At 39.1% G+C, this 16,888-nt stretch overlaps 1 protein-coding gene across 1 annotated transcript; it reads left to right on the top strand.

Annotated features, from left to right (window-relative positions):
- Positions 1-13,800: 13,800 nt before the first annotated feature.
- Positions 13,801-15,604, top strand: LOC131902668 (zinc finger protein 436-like). Its single transcript, XM_059253683.1, has one exon. It carries the CDS (start codon positions 14,003-14,005, stop codon positions 14,849-14,851), a length of 849 nt encoding a protein of 282 aa, XP_059109666.1. The 5' UTR covers positions 13,801-14,002; the 3' UTR covers positions 14,852-15,604.
- Positions 15,605-16,888: the final 1,284 nt, after the last annotated feature.

Below are 16,888 nucleotides of genomic sequence, written 5' to 3'. Positions count from 1 at the left end.
TGGAGCTTGGTTACAGACAGTTGTGAGCTTCCATGTGGGTGCTGAGAAATGAACCCGGGTCTTCTGGATGAGCAGCCAGAGCTCTTAACCACTGAGCCATCTCTCCAGCCCCTAGGCATACATTCTTAAGCCTCACTGGTTTTTAACTTTCTCAATGCTATTTTATAATTACAGTTTTGCCACTGTTGAATCTCTATGAAAACAACTGACATACTGGTAGTCCTAGGTTCCCCCTGTAAAAAGATTTTTTCAATTTTTAAAGGGTCAAGATTCATGGAGTCAGAAGCTGTTCCAAGCCCTTTGTCAGACTGCTTAGGTCACTGTCTTGCTGCATCATAAGAAATGAACATCCTAGTTTCTGGTTAGTATTTGGAGCTTATGGCTGTGACCCTAATTTTTAGCCTTTTATTCTAAGTCCAAATACTAACAATATAGAGCATTTTATAAACTGAAAATGTCCTATAGCCTTATAAACTTAAATATTTTAAACTCTGTTTTTCTAAAATGTCTTTCTTCAGTATCAACAATGAAGTACTTTCTTTTACTTTAAAAGGGAGAAAACATGGCATCACCACAATCTGTATAAAGTAAAACCAAGCTCCAGAGTGTAAACAATCCCAAAGTTTAATACCTGAGATCCATTTATGATTCTTCTGCTTTTTTACTTAGAGGCTTAGATGATTTCTTTGGTCCTAAATTTGGCAGCATATATATACCCTCCCTTCTAGATTCCAGACTGCCCCATTTCACTATGACTGGTGCTTCTGGTGATCATCCCCTGGCATTGACATTTCTAAAATTGCTAAGGTCCACTTCTGCAAATAGACCCTTTTTAGGACTGTAGCCATGCCATACACCTGTAGACCTCAGCTGTTTCCTATAATCCCTTCATGTCTTTAAAACTATTATTATCTTATTACATAGGTAAATCTTCAATTGCAAAGTTTAGCTGCCAGAGCAAGGTAAATTCTTGTGTACAAAAGCATTGAGGTGTGGCTTTGATATCTATCAAATGTCTTATTTATTAAACATATATAACCATCTATTTAAATTCTCTAGAAGCTTGCTGTTGAACATTTGGTAAAGACATAAATACTTAGGTGTGAATCTCTAAGTTAGTTTTTGTTAACCTTAATAGATCTTTATAAACTTAGTAAAAAAAAGCTGCCAGCCATGTGACTGCCCATGGGGTCACCAGCCAAGATTGAGCAAAGCCAGGTGGTTGCTCTTTAAAGCATGTTTTCCTAAACAATAACTACCTGCACACACAAACACTGTTGGATCCAAGATACACATACATACTGTGAAAGCTTGCTTACATTTACACATATAGTTAAGTCCAAGTCACATACATGTCCACATACACACACACATATACCTCCATCTTTAACATAAACAATTTGTAGTAAAGAACATCAGCTAATTTTAAAATGAAAACCAACCAGAATTAACTTTCAAATTCAGTATTTGCAGATATAAGAAACCACAATAAACATAGTTCACATCACATCCCCTCTGACTTTTTGCAACCTTCCAGGTACCTTCATTCTGTTCCTTTGATCCCTCAGACATTTACTTTAGACAAATTCTGCTTTTCCTTTCCTGTTTTCAAACATAGAAACTCTTACCACATTCATGTGATTTTCCTCACTAGTCTAGAATATATTGTAAAGCAACAATATTTTGAACAAGAATAGAAATACATACATATACTATAACAAGAATAGCTCTGAATTTGCATCAGAACTGTGCCACACAAAAGAAACTGTTGGTGAGCATTATAACATAGCCATTGTAGCTTAGCAACCGTAGGCAGTGACATTCCATTCTACTCTTGGAGCTAAACCTTGTCAGATTTAGTGCCAGGGTAGGTCTTGGGAGCGCCAACAATCAGCATTGGAGAGGAAGAAGACCAGGGGGTCATGCACCATGGGGACAGAAGATTTCTTTTCATCTCATTTTCAAGTGCACAAGAACGGCAGACTGGAAGGGACTACCTGTCCGTGGCTGGGCCCACAGACCTGTAGGCTACTTCTCAGCTGCCACCCTGGAGGGGCAGTTAGTTCTCCACTAGCTCCCAGCAGGTTAAGGCACACTCTGAGTTCTCCAGGACCCTGTTGGAGCCTGCCAGATCTGCCCCATGGCTTTCTGCACAGGGCCCATACAGAACCCTCCAGCCATGTCCATTGACACCCTAGTGCCCAGCCATGCCTAGTCCCCATGCAGCCTCTGAGATGACCTGGCTGCCACCTGTGCCATGCTGCAAAGCTTCCACCTTATGACTCCCTGAGGGAGCAGGGGTCTGGTCCAGAAAGCGCCTCCTCTGGGCCCAGTGGTGCTCACAGCCCGCATAGCCCACTTAGTGGCTCCTAGGATCCCTGTAGTTACCCCTGGGCAGCACAACTAGCCACACTCGTAGCACTGCATTGCCTGACCACTGCCCATGCTTCTCTTCAAGCTTTAAATGTCATTCCATGTTCTCCTTAACCTTGGATCATTGTCTGGACACCTGGTTATATTCTGTTGCTTCGGTGTTTTCATGTGGTTTGACATTGTTCTCTAACAGGTGTCTGTGGTGGTAGTTTGTGTATGCTCTTACAAATAAAGCTTTCCTGAAGATCAGAGGGTAAAGCCAGGCACTAGATAGCTATAGAGGCCAGGCAGTGGTGCCATGTACCATTAATCCCTGTAGCTTGAGTTTTCCTGCCTGGCCCACAGTCAGGACAAATCTCTGTCACCTGCCAGTCCCACAGCCTCAGACCCAACCAAGTAAACACAGAGACTTATATTGGTTACAAACTGTATGGCCGTGGCAGGCTTCTTGCTAACTGTTCTTATATCTTAAATTAATCCATTTCTATAAATCTATACCTTGCCACATGGCTCGTGGCTTACCGGCATCTTCTCATGCTGTTTGTCATCGTGGTGGCTGGCAGAGTCTCTCTCCTCAGCCTTCCACTTCACAGCTTTTTTCTCCTCTTTGTCCCGCCTATACTTCCTGCCTGGCCACTGGCCAATCAGTGATTTATTTATTGACCAATCAGCAACACATTTGACATACAGACCAACCGACAGCAAATCCCAGCATTCAGGAGGCAGAGATGACAGATCTTTGTGAGTTCAAGGCCACCCTGGGCTACACAAGATTGATCTAGTCTAAAATGGAAACAAAGCCAGGTAGTGGTGACACACACCTTTAATCCCAGCAAATGGGATCTCATGCCATTGCTCCCAGTACTGGGGAGATACACATGCCTTTAATCCCAGCACTAGGGAGGTTTAGTTAGGAAGTGGAATGGCCAGGCAGAGAAAGGAATATAATGTGGAAGGAGACAGGAGCTCAGCACTCTTTCACTCAGAGGATCTCACAGAGGTAAGAACTAGTGACTAGATGCTCTATTTCTCTGATCTTTCAGCTTTCACCCTGATATCTGACTCTGGGTTTTTATTAATAAGAACAGTTAGGATTTAGGCTACAGCTTTCAGCATTAATTTTTTCCTTTTCTTTTTGATCGCTTATATGAAAGATCAACAAGTCATCTATTCCTTCTTCCTGAAAGAGAAGCTCACTGAAAAGAAACAGAAAGAAATGGCTGATTCTCCAGTAAGCATTTCCAAGGTCAGTGGTCATGCCTACTTTTCTAGAAATGTTATATGTTCAGACATTGCAAGCCTTTAATTTTCTGCTGCTGATAATAGTTTAAATTTTATTATGACAAATGTTCCAAACAAGCAATCAACAACAAAATAAAGCCTCACACACTGAAATTAAGCAGACCCACATACTGGTCAAATCAATGTACTTTGGTGTAGTTAGAGTAGTCATTGGAAACAGTAGTTCTGGAGTCTTACAGAAGGGGTTTTATGTTTATTATTGAATATATTTTTGTCACCTTATCAGGAAAGAAGTAACAGTGATAGAATTAGAGCTAAAAAAGCACTTAGCTTTATGTTCTTTTTTTTTTTGTTTTTTTCGAGACAGGGTTTCTCTGTGTAGCTTTGTGCCTTTTTGTGGAACTCACTCTGTAGCCCAGGCTGGCCTCGAACTCACAGAGATCCGCCTGGCTCTGCCTCCCGAGTGCTGGGATTAAAGGCATGCGCCACCATCGCCCAGCTTATGTACTTTTTCATAACTTGTGTTCATTACCTGTATTCAGTCTTACCTCAACCCTGATAATTATCCATTCTTGTTCCTTTTCTCCACATTCTGTTGTGCTATAGTGTTTGTTGTTTCTCATATACACATACTATTAGCTGTTTTCCACATGTGAGGGAAAATATGATTTCTTCTTTCAGAAACTGTGTGACATAACTTAATATTCCACATTCTAAGCCTAACCATTTTCCTGCAATTTTTATTGCAATTTTTTCTTCAGCTGAATGGTATTCCGCTCTTTGTGTGTACTATCTTCATTATAATTAGATTGGTTCTAATACTTTGCCATGTTGAAGGCAGTAGCAGTGAATATGGGTTTAAATATCTCTGTATTAGGGTGTGGAGATTTCCAGTTATGTTCATAGGGGTGCCATTGCTGGGTCATACATTAATTCCAACTTCAATATTTTCTTTAGACTTATTTTATTAAATCATAAATGTACAACAGCCTCTTACCTCTAAACATGCACTTAAATTTTTTTTCTTTTTTTTTTAAATTTTTATTTTGCAATACAATTCAGTTCTACATATCAGCCACAGATTCCCTTGTTTTCCCCCCTCCCGCCCCCCTCAGCTTCCCCCCAAACCACCCCCCATTCCAATCTCCTCCAGGGCAAAGCCTTCCCCACAGACTGAGATCAACCTGGTGGACTCAGTCCAGGTAGGTCCAGTCCCCTCCTCCCAGGCCGAGCCAAGGGACCCTGCATAGGCCCCAGGTTTCAAACAGCCGACTCATGCAATGAGCACAGGACCCGGTGCCACTGCCTGGATGCCTCCCAAATAGATCAGGCCAATCAACTGTCTCACCCACTCAGAGGGCCTGATCCCGTTGGTGACCCCTCAGCCATTGGTTCATATTTCATGTGTTTCCGTTTGTTTGGCTATTTGTCTCTGTGCTTTATCCGACCTTGGTCTCAACAATTCTCGCTCATATAAACCCTCCTCATTCTCGCTAATTGGACTCCCAGAGATCCACCTGGGGCCTAGTCATGGATCTCTGCATCCAGATCCCTCAGTAGTTGGATGAGGTTTCTAGCACGACAATTAGGGTGTTTGGCCATCCCATCACCAGAGTAGGTCAGTTCGGACTGTCTCTCGACCATTGCCAGCAGTCTGTTGTGGGGGTATCTTTGTGGATTTCTGTGGGCCTCTCTAGCACTTTGTTTCTTCCTATTCTCATGTGGTCTTCATTTACCATGGTCTCCTATTCCTTGTTCTCCCTCTCTGTTGTTGATCCAGCTGGGATCTCCCACTCACCCAAGCTCTCTTTCCCTCGGCCCTCGCCCTTCACTACCCCCACTCATGTCCAGTCTGGTCATGTAGATCTCATTCCATTTCTCTGTCATTGGGCGATCCCTGTGTCTTTCTTGGGGTCCTGTTTTCCAGGTAGCCTGCCTGGTGATGTGAGTAGCAGTCCAGTCATCCTTGTTCCACATCTAGTATCCTGCTATGAGTGAGTACATACTCTCTAAATTGTTCCATACAATAGAAACAGAAGGAACATTACCAAACTCCTTCTATGAGGCTACAATTACCCTGATTCCCAAACCAAACAAGGATACAACAAAGAAAGAGAACTACAGACCGATCTCCCTCATGAACATTGATGCAAAAATACTCAATAAAATACTGGCAAACAGACTCCAAGAACACATCAAAACAATTATCCACCATGATCAAGTAGGATTCATTCCAGGGATGCAAGGATGGTTCAACATACGAAAGTCTGTCAATGTGATACACCATATAAACAAACTCAAAGAAAAAAACCACATGATCATCTCACTAGATGCTGAAAAGGCATTTGACAAAATCCAACACCCCTTCATGATAAAGGTCTTGGAGGATCAGGAATACAGGGAACATACCTAAACATAATAAAGGCAATTTACAGCAAGCCAACAGCCAACATCAAATTAAATGGAGAGAAACTCAAAGCAATTCCACTAAAATCAGGAACGAGGCAAGGCTGTCTGCTCTCCCCATACTTATTCAATATAGTACTTGAAGTTCTAGCCAGAGCAATAAGACAACAAAGGAGATTAAGGGGATACAAATTGGAAAGGAAGAAGTCAAGCTTTCCCTATTTGCAGATGACATGATAGTATACTTGAGCAACCCCAAAGATTCCACCAAGGAACTGATACAACTTATAAACACCTTCAGCAACATAGCAGGATACAAGATCAACTCAAAAAAATCAGTAGCCCTCCTATATACAATGGACAAAGAAGCGGAGAAGGAAATCAGAGCTACATCACCCTTTACTATAGCCACAAATGACATAAAATACCTTGGGGTAACACTAACCAAGCAAGTGAAGGACCTATATGACAAGAACTTTAAGTCCCTGAAAAAAGAAATTGAAGAAGATGTCAGAAAATGGAAAGATCTCCCATGCACTTAAATTTTTAATGGAAAAACATTATGTCTTATTACACCATGATCCAGGCAAATAAGTTTTCAAATCTTTTGAGAAAAATCTTAAGAAAAGTTTCTCCTGTCACCTGAAACTTACAAATTTAACATTATCAAAGACCACTAGAAAGAAACACCCTTAAAAAGCTAAGAAACTGTCTCAAAGGTATTTTTATAATCCTTCCTCTATAATAAGGTTATGTTACTAAATAATCCAATCCATTCACAAGATGGCTTTCTGAGTCTGCTCTGGTGTCTTCTGCCATGTCACTGAATATTTATGTATGACTGAGATAAGAGTTTCCTTAACATTGTTACTTCGATAACCTGAAGCTGTTCTGTTACCTCTGGGCTCTCATTCTCTCCTGTTTATTCAGTCAATCCCATCATAAGTAGGAAGAATCTCAATATCAGTTCCACCCACCATATACCCCACTTCCTCCAGGACCAGAGTTTTCTGAACCATATGGTCATCCCGTGTTCTTGCTACCACCAATGTTTCCACTCTTCATTGGCTAAACATTGAAGGTTGCTGATTATAATTTCCAAAATCATTGTTATTTTCATTTCCATAATTTCTTCCTCCATAGCTTTCAAAACTACCTCTAGAGCCCCCACCCTGAATGCCATATCTGGATCCTCCACCACCATATCATCCTTTTCCTCCTCAATAACCAGAGCTACCTCCAAAAATGCCACCTCCAGGCACTCCTCATACTCATTATAGCGATCCACAGGACTGACATTGATGAGTCATACATTATTTCCATCTTCAATTATTTAAATAATCTCCAAACTGATTCCCACAATGGCTTATTAAATTACACCCTCCCCCATTATCAGTGAATAAGGCTTCCTTTCTCTCCTCATTCTACCTAACATTTGTTTTCTGGTAAGTTGATAAGAGCAAAATCTGCCTGGGGTGAGGCAATATTTCAAAGTACTTTTAGTTTCTGTTTCCATGATGGCATTTCAGGGATCCTGAACACCTGCAATATTTATTGGGCATTTGTGTATTTGTTTTTAAAATGTGCTGTTTCAGCTCATTTGCCCATTTGTTCATTGACAGTTTTATTTTCTTGGTATTTAATTTCTGTAATTCTTGGTAAATTCTAGGTAAGAGCCCCTATCCAAAGTGTCACTGGTACAAAGTCTTTCCCACCACTTGGGTGTCTGTGTGCTCTGCTGATTGTTTCCATACAGAAACATTTTATATTCATCTTGGTCCATCTGTTCAGTTACTGTGCTGTTGGTGTTCTTTCTAACCAGTAAGTTCTTGTGCTTCCTAATATCCTGAAAGATATTTCCTATGTTTTCTAAGTTTCTATGTGTTTCTGGTTTGAAGTAAGATTTTTTATCCATTTTGAATGGATTTTTGTACAAATAAATGGTAAGAGTCTAATTACATTCTCCTGATGGATCCATTTTTACCAGCATCATTTGTGGAAAAGACCACATTTTTATTCTGTGTCTTTTTATCTCCTTTGTCAAATATTAAGTATTCTGTTATCCACTTCTCTCTTTTTATGACATTATCAGGCTGAATTTATTACTACAGCTATGCAGTGGAATTCCATAAATCCGCACTTATAGCACTTTTCTCCATTCTGTTCTTTAAAGATTGTTTTCCACTGAGGGAGAATGCTTCTCATGAATTTATGAACTGTAATTTTGAAAATATTTCCATTTTAACACATGAACAAACAATATGCTGATGTGATGCCTAATTGCTGTACAAGATGGACTATTTTGTTATATATTAGTAAGGGAGATCTCCATTGTCATATAGGCTCTATTTGTGGAAACTCTCTCATATCCTGCTTTCATGCTCTAAGGAGAACATATTGAAACAACATCTTAACAATATGTGCAATTAAAGAGACAAAGCTTGGTGTTTAGTGCTAAATAATACTAGGTTCCTAATACTAAAAATGTAAGCACACTAGACAGAATGGATCATGGTTTGCACATGTGTCTTGATCCTACCATGAAAATTTTGTTCTTGAGTGTAATATTAGATTATACTTGTCTCAGTTAGGGTTTCTATTGCTGTGAAAAGACACTATTGACCATGGCAGTTCTTAAAAAGTAAAACATTTAATTGAGGTGGCAGCTTACATTTTCAGAGTTTCAGTCCATTATCATCATGGTGGCATACAGGCAGGCAAAAAAGCTAGAGGAGTAGCTGAGAGTCCTATATCTGCAGGCAAAGGGAAGCCCACTGACTGTCACACTGAGTGAAGCTTAAACAAAAGAGATCTCCAATCTCACCCCCACAGTGACACATTTCCTCCAAAAAGGCCATACCTACTCCTACGAAGCCACACCTCCTCATAGTGCTACTCCCAATGCAGGCCAACTATATGCAAATTACCACAGCAGTCTACATGTATTTTCTTTGATGTTTAATATCATGGTAGTGATGATGTGTCATGTATTTGTTGACACCTGCCATCTGTTTGTCTTAGGAGAATAGCTACTCACATCACTCACTTGATTAGGATATTCAGTTGTAACTTCCCAAAATACAGAGCTCAGTGTTTTGTTTTGTTTTCTTTTGTTTTTCTACACAATGTTTCTCTTTGTAACCGTGGCTCTCCTAGAAGTAGCACTGTAGATCACGCTGGCCTCAAACTCACAGAGATCCACATGCCTCTGCCTCCCACGTGCTAAGATAAAAGGCATGTGCAAACACACCCAGACTGAGATTAGTATTCTTTTATTTCTTTTTCTTTTTGCCCCAAAATGATCCCATTGTGCAGCCCTTTATGTCTGGGACTCATTAAGCATCATTCTATGGCAATCATCAATAAAATGTCTTGGTGTTTGACTAATTGATGTGCATAAGTCATCCCATTTAAGGCAGAAATATTGTTTTGTTCTTGTCAGTTTCTGTGAGAGAGATAGCTCTACTACACTACCCTGAAGCTGCAGTGTTTTAAGGTGGAGATTTATAGAATGCACTCTGAACAGAAGGTTTGCATTTCTATCCAAACTCATAGCTTAGACAGAATATATCACCTGGACACAGTTCCAGAGAAATAAAGGAATAATCATAAACACTACTAACCTAAAATCTGTTAGAAAATACAGAATAAGTGCTAAGAAGAACAACATTGAAAACAACAACATTCAGACACAAATATGCTCAAATTTTCTCCTGGGCTGTTTTTCTAAGCTCTATTTACATTTAAAAAGTGATGACATTTCACTTTTTTTTTTCAGAGCTGAGGACGGAACACAGGGTCTTGCTAGGCATGGGCTCTACCACTGAGCTAAATCCCCAACTGATATTTCTCACAGAATTTAATATATTCTTTTACTGACAGGAAATCTATGTCACTTCTGACTGCATCCACAGTTACTACACTGATGTGTAAATGCTTATCTACAGCTTAACCACTGTTTGATGTGTTTTTGGACTTTATACTCAGACTTCCTTTTGTGTGTCATTTAGCCCCAAATTATAAAAGTTTGGCCTTTACATTAGGATTATTCCCACCTAGCTCTTATAGTTCAAACTAACCTGTTTTCTACTAATCTATATTCTCTCATGTGGCTTTTTACTTTTCCTTCTATCTTTATTTCCAAGTTGCTTTGTGTCTTTCTGGTGTCTCTCTCTAAATCAGATTCTTCCTGACTTTCTCTCTTTCCCTAGAACTCCTGCCTAACAAGTGGACATTCAGCTCTTTTTTTTGTTTTTTTTTTGTTTTTTTTTTTTTTGGTTTTTCGAGACAGGGTTTCTCTGTGTAGCTTTGCGACTTTCCTGGATCTTGCTGTATAGACCAGGCTGGCCTCAAACTCACAGAGATCCACCTGCCTCTGCCTCCTGAGTGCTGGGATTAAAGGCATGTGCCACCACCACCCGGCTCTGCTCTTTATTGAACCAATCAGATGTCTTAGGCAAGTGGGGCACAATATAAACACATCTTTACACCATGAAAACAAACATTTGGTAACAGGACTTCCCTCAATTTTTATAACACTTCAGAAATGAAACATTCTTCAAAATTTCTCAAATTGTTATTTTTGCCTAAGTCAGCATATTCCTATTTTACTAGGAATATTTTAGATTATATTAATGTGGTTGATGTGGATTTTCCTATATGCTTGGTAGTAGCTCAAAAAATGCTTATAAAATAATCACATAGACTACCTGCTTTATACATTAATGTTAAAATTGACAGTATGTGATGTTGTTGCACTCACTGTTACTGTGGATAAAAGGAAAATTCTTTGCCTATTAACTCAACCATGAATACTACCTTCCATATCTACTACTATGCTATTTAATGGAATGGCATTGGACCTAGAGTTTTTACATATGAACTGAGCGTGTTAGAATGCAATCATGTAAGGCTGAAGGATGCACAGAATTGATTGAGTGGCACTATTTTACCATGATCTACAGGTACAAAAATTAAAGCACATTTCCTCATTATGAATTTTCTTTCTGAGACATGTACACTGTGATGCTGTGAGACATAAACACAACATCCACAGCAGATGGATAACCATGTGCAGATCTTAAATGTTTGTTTTTTATGTATATTGCTTGTGAGCATATTGTGTCATCCTGTTTTCACAGTTAGAAAATCCATTATAGAATGTGACTGTATTAAAATCATCTGTTTGAGTGATTGTCTTCATCATCTACATCTCTAATTTCCTCAACTCTATTTATATCCAGGGAAGCAATCTGACTGGGAGCCTGTGGGTTGCTGGCTTTGCACCTGGGGTCCTGGGGTCCCTGATCTTAGGGGAAGGTGGTGAGCAGACACAGAGTCAATGGCACAGACCCTGTGAGGATTGTAAGCAATCTCTCATTTACTAAACAAAGGGCTGAGGTTTATATATGTGGGTTTTTGGCAGGCTCTGATCCTAGCTGCTGTGGCAATTCTTGGTCGGCTCTGGGCTGCATGACATCATGTTTTGGTTTGGAACTTATGGGTCATGATTTCTTCCAGGTAGCATGCTCTCTGCCCAAGTCATAGCTCTTTGTTTGCTTAAGGAATGACCCAGCGCTTTTGGCCTTACCTGCCTCACACATGCTGAAACAAATTTTTTCAGGGTTTGTTGACATTCAGGGATGTGACTGTGAACTTCTCCCAAGAGGAGTGGGAATTCCTGGACACTGCTCAGAGGGCTTTGTACATTGATGTGATGTTGGAGAATTTCAACAATCTGCTCGTTGTGGGTGAGAACATTTTGCTCCTAGAATTCTAACTAATCCTTTATATGAATTGGCATTATAGATTTCAAACTCTGTTAAGCTGTCTTAGAAAGAGCAGGAGACTAGGGAAAGATTGGTAGTAGAAAAGAACATGTTCATGGTTATTTGATTTTTTTTTGTAAATTTCCATTTCAGAAGTGTCATGTACCCCTCATTTTGGTTCCACAATGCATTCAGATACATAGTATTATATAACATTTATAACCATATTCAAAAGTTCCATGTCCATAGTTGTACCTTGTAGCTAGAGTTTTCCTGCCTGGCCCACAGTCAGGACAAATCTCTCTCACCTGCCAGTCCCACAGCCTCAGAGCCGACCAAGTAAACACAGAGACTTATATTGCTTTCAAACTGTATGGCCGTGGCAGGCTTCTTGCTAACTGTTCTTACAGCTTAAATTAATCCATCTCTATAAATTTATACCTTGCCATGTGGCTCGTGGCTTACCGGCATCTTCACATGCTGTTTCTCATCGTGGTGGCAGGCAGTGTCTCTCTGACTCAGCCTTCCACTTCCCAGCTTTATTCTCCTACTTGTCCCGCCTACACTTCCTGCCTAGCCAATGGCCAATCAGTGTTTTATTTATTGACTAATCAGCAACACATGTGACATACAGAACATCCCACAGCAGTACCTGACATGGTTTTAATTGTGAGAAAAAAAACTCAAGATGTGCAAATTTAAAATTCTTCTTAAATATTCTGAAAATTCTGGCATGAAATAGCAATAGAAAATCATTCTTAGATTCCTCTACTTTCGGTTCTCCTCATGTATGGAGCACAATACTGTTTCAGACAACTGGATTCTTTCTAAAAATTCTAGCATGAGTCATGGGCTACCTCAGAGAACATGGAGATTATTGTATGGAAGGTATTCCTGGTAACCTGTCCAGAGCAAATGAGATTGCCCTGGAATGTGGAAAAGAGAGGCTAGCCACTAGCAGGGTGGGCTATGGAATGAGCAGGAAAGCAGTGATGGCTTCTAGAGAAACAGAGGCAAGACTGAGAGTGGTTTGTGATATTCAATTCCACTTGAAAAGTTTTCTGATCATTTGGTTTAGTGTAAAGTCCTGGTCCCAGAATACATCCTGCATGTTGGTAATTAGTTGCCTATTTCAGAATTATGTTGACAATACTAGTAAAAATGCAGTTTTAGTTGACTATGATGACATCAGAGTATGGAATAATTATACAAATTATAAGCCTAATCTGGGTCCATGAAGTAGGAGTAGTCTTTAATTGCCTTCCTTGCTGGCTGACTTTATATTACACACTTAGTTTTCTTCCTAGTGGAGAATGCACAGACATCCTTCAGGAAAATATTCTCAGGAGTTATTATAATGACTAGACTTGAGAATTACCATGTAAGGAATGTTAAACACAGAAGTATGTGGATCTCAGAAAGTGGAGAATAGAAATAAGCAATAGTTGCCAATGACAGCTGCCTAAAACAATCTAGAGCCTCCTCTGTCTGGCAAAATACTTGGCTTGCCTCCATTACTTTTGAAGACTCTAATGAGTTTTTCTAGAGAGAAAAGTGAAACCTGTGATGCTTTTAAGTAAGACTTTAAACTGTAAAGGAATTGGATATTCTGTATCGTTCTATTGATTGACTACCACTTAGTAAGTATAAATACCATGAACCTGAGTGTGCATTATACTCTTCATCAATTTCTGAGAAGAAATATTTCAACATAGAGACACTCATTCTAAACATAATCCATGAATGAGCTTCATCTAAAAGTTACTTATTGATTCCTCAAATTCATAATCCAATATGAATATTCAATAAGGAGGAGATATCAATTATTAATCAGAGACCCTTGAAGTCTGTCATACTGTTTTTGTGAGAATACATTCAATGAGAGTGAAAGACAAATGTCTAAGTAGTTGCTAGTTGACTTAAGAGAGAACTTAGAGAGACAATCACTTATCATATGTTTGGTCTTAGAACAAGCCCTGTTGATATGACCTTACTCATTTTCAGAGAAATATTTCAAATGTGATCCTGTGCATCAACATGTGAAGACTAAAAGTGAGTCCCATCAATGTAATGAGCTTGGCAAAATACTTCCTGACCCCTCCATATATGCACATTATAGAACAAGTGAAACTACAGAAAACTCTAATAACTACAGATGCATTAATCACAGGGATGCCTCTATTGACTCATTAAATCCAAATAGACATGAAAGCATGCACACTGGAGAAGAACCTTGCAAATCTAAAGACTGGAAGAAGTCTTTAAATTTCTGTTCCAACATTACTCAAGATCAGAGACTCTACATTGCAACAAAAGAGCACAGGCAGGGAGAATATGATGACTATTTCAGCTCTGCACACAGTCTTCTGAAACAAACAGGCTATATTGGAGAGACAACACACCAATGTGGGAAATGCATGAAATGCTTCAGTACTGCCTCAAACCTCACTGTACATCAAAGAATTCATACAGGGGAGAAGCCTTACAAATGTAAGGAATGTGATATTTCCTTCACTGTGAAGTCAAATCTCATAAACCATCAGAGAATTCATACTGGAGAGAAACCCTACAAGTGTAGCTCTTGTGACAAATGCTTTTCCCAATGCTCAAATCTTAAAGCACATCAAAGACTTCATACTGGGGAGAAACCTTACAAATGTAGGCAATGTGACAGATCCTTTTCCTGGAACTCACACCTCAGAATACATCAGAGAATACATACAGGAGAGAAACCTTACAGATGTAAGGAATGTGACAAATCCTTTGTCAGTTGCTCGCATCTTCAAACACATCAGAGAATTCACACTGGGGAGAAGCCATACAAATGTAAGGAATGTGACAAGTGCTTTACTCTGCGGTCAACTCTTACAAAGCATCAGAGAACTCATACTGGAGAGAAACCCTACAAATGCAACTTTTGTGACAAATCCTTTAAACAGTGTTCAAATCTGAAAACACATCAAAGAATTCATACTGGGGAGAAACCTTACAAATGTAGGCAATGTGAAAAAACCTTTACCCGGGACTCATATCTTAGAAACCATCAGAGAGTTCATACTTGAGAGAGACTTTATAGGTGTAAGGAATATGACAAATCCTTTACCACTTGCTTACACCTTAATACACATCAGAGAAGTCACACTGGAGAGAAGACTTACAAATGTAAGGAAGGTCACAAGTCCTTTACTCAGGACTCAAATCTTAGAACACATCAGAGAATCCATATGGAAAAGAGACCTTACAGATGTAAGGAATGTGGTAAATTTTTTTCTACATGTTCAACTCTTAGAGAACATCAGACAATACATACTGGATAGAAACTTTACAAATGATGCAATGTGACAAATCCGTTAGTACATGCTCACATCTTCGACAACACCAGAAAATCATATTGGAGAGAAAACTCATAATTCAAAGACTATGACATATTCTTTAATGGGATTTCACATCTTAGAAGACATCAGAATCTTCATACTGGAGAGAAACCACACAAATGCCTGGAATGTGAGAAATACTTTACCTACATGTCAAATTTTATAACACATCAGAGAGTTCACACTGCAGAGAGACTTAAAAGATATGAGGAATGTGACATGTCTTTTAATAGCTGTTCATATCTTAAAGCATATCAGAAAATTCATACTGGAAAGAAACTTCATAAATTCAAAGATTGTGGCATATCCAGTATCTACTTTCAAATCTTAGAAGACATCCAAGAGCTTATATTGGACAGAAAAATATTATTGGAAATCATGTGACATCATTTATATCGTATTCTCTGCTTACAAATACCAAGTATACACAATAGAAATATAAAGATGAGAGACTTGTGAAAGTCTTCAGTGATGTTTTAAATCTAATAAACTACCACAAAATTTGTATTCAAATAAAATTCTGCAATAGTAACTGTGTGAATTGTCCTTTATGTGTATGGGTGCTTTGTCTGTAAGAGTTTCTGTGCACTGCATGTTTATATGATTGCTCTAGAGGCAAGAAGAGGGCATCAGATACACTGAAGCTGTACTTAAAAACAGTTGTGTGCTGTTCTGTGTGTTGAGAATTGAACCCTGGTCCCCTGGAAGAGCAAAGACTGCTGTTACCTTCAAAGCAATCTCTCCATCCCTGGGGAAGAGCTATAATAAAAACATTTAGCTTGTTCATCCAAAAAATGATAATAATGCCATGCAAGTTAGTGCATGTTTTTAATCCCAGAAATCAGAAAGCAGGAGCAAGAAGATCTCTATGAATCTGAGGCAATCCTGGTCAGTATAGTGAGTTCAAGAACTGCCATAACTACATAGACCCTGTCTTATAAATAAATAAATAAATAAATATTTACACATACAACCAAATGTTTAGTGTGTTTAGCAACACCATGTACTTAGGGTATTTAAGCAAGAGCACTGGAAATGATCTGTTTTGTTTGGTGTGCTTCTGGGGCCTTCATGGCTTGTAACTCCAAGGGAGATAAACAGTACTTTGTACAGAGAATTGTATTTGATATCACTGTGATTTGGACCAGTAATACTGACCCATGTGGCATAGCTTTCTTCAAAGTTTTAAATTTTTATTTTTTATTAACTTGTAAGACAGTGGGATTTCATGAGGCTTCTTCATTTATTTTTATTTTATTTTATTTTATATTTTATTGGTTACTCAAGGCAGGGTTTCTCAGTATAGCTCTACGCCTTTCCTGGAACTCATTCTGTAGCCCAGGCTGGCCTTGAACTCGCAAAGATCCACCTATCTCTGCCTCCTGAGTGCTGGGATTAAAGGCATGCACCACCGCCACCTGGACTATGAGGCTTCTTCATAAAGTCATCCTTTTGGTTAACTCACTCCTCCTCATTTATTGTTATGTGATCCGCAGTTGAACATCTAGCACACATTATTCAATGACTCATACATTATAACACTTGTGTTCTACTATCCTCTCTTATTGTATTTTTTACATGGGTTGCAAAAAAATAATTCCATGGAGCTTCTTCATGAACATCCCATTTGAGTGGAACTTACAAAGGTCCCCTCTTCTCCATAACTGCAATACATATTTAGAATATTCTGCCCAATTTCCAATCCTATCACCTATATTCTACTAT

The sequence above is a fragment of the Peromyscus eremicus genome, chromosome 1, assembly GCF_949786415.1.
Source record: "Peromyscus eremicus chromosome 1, PerEre_H2_v1, whole genome shotgun sequence".
Classification (NCBI taxonomy): domain Eukaryota; kingdom Metazoa; phylum Chordata; class Mammalia; order Rodentia; family Cricetidae; genus Peromyscus; species Peromyscus eremicus.
This window is presented reverse-complemented; position numbering and strand designations above follow the sequence as displayed.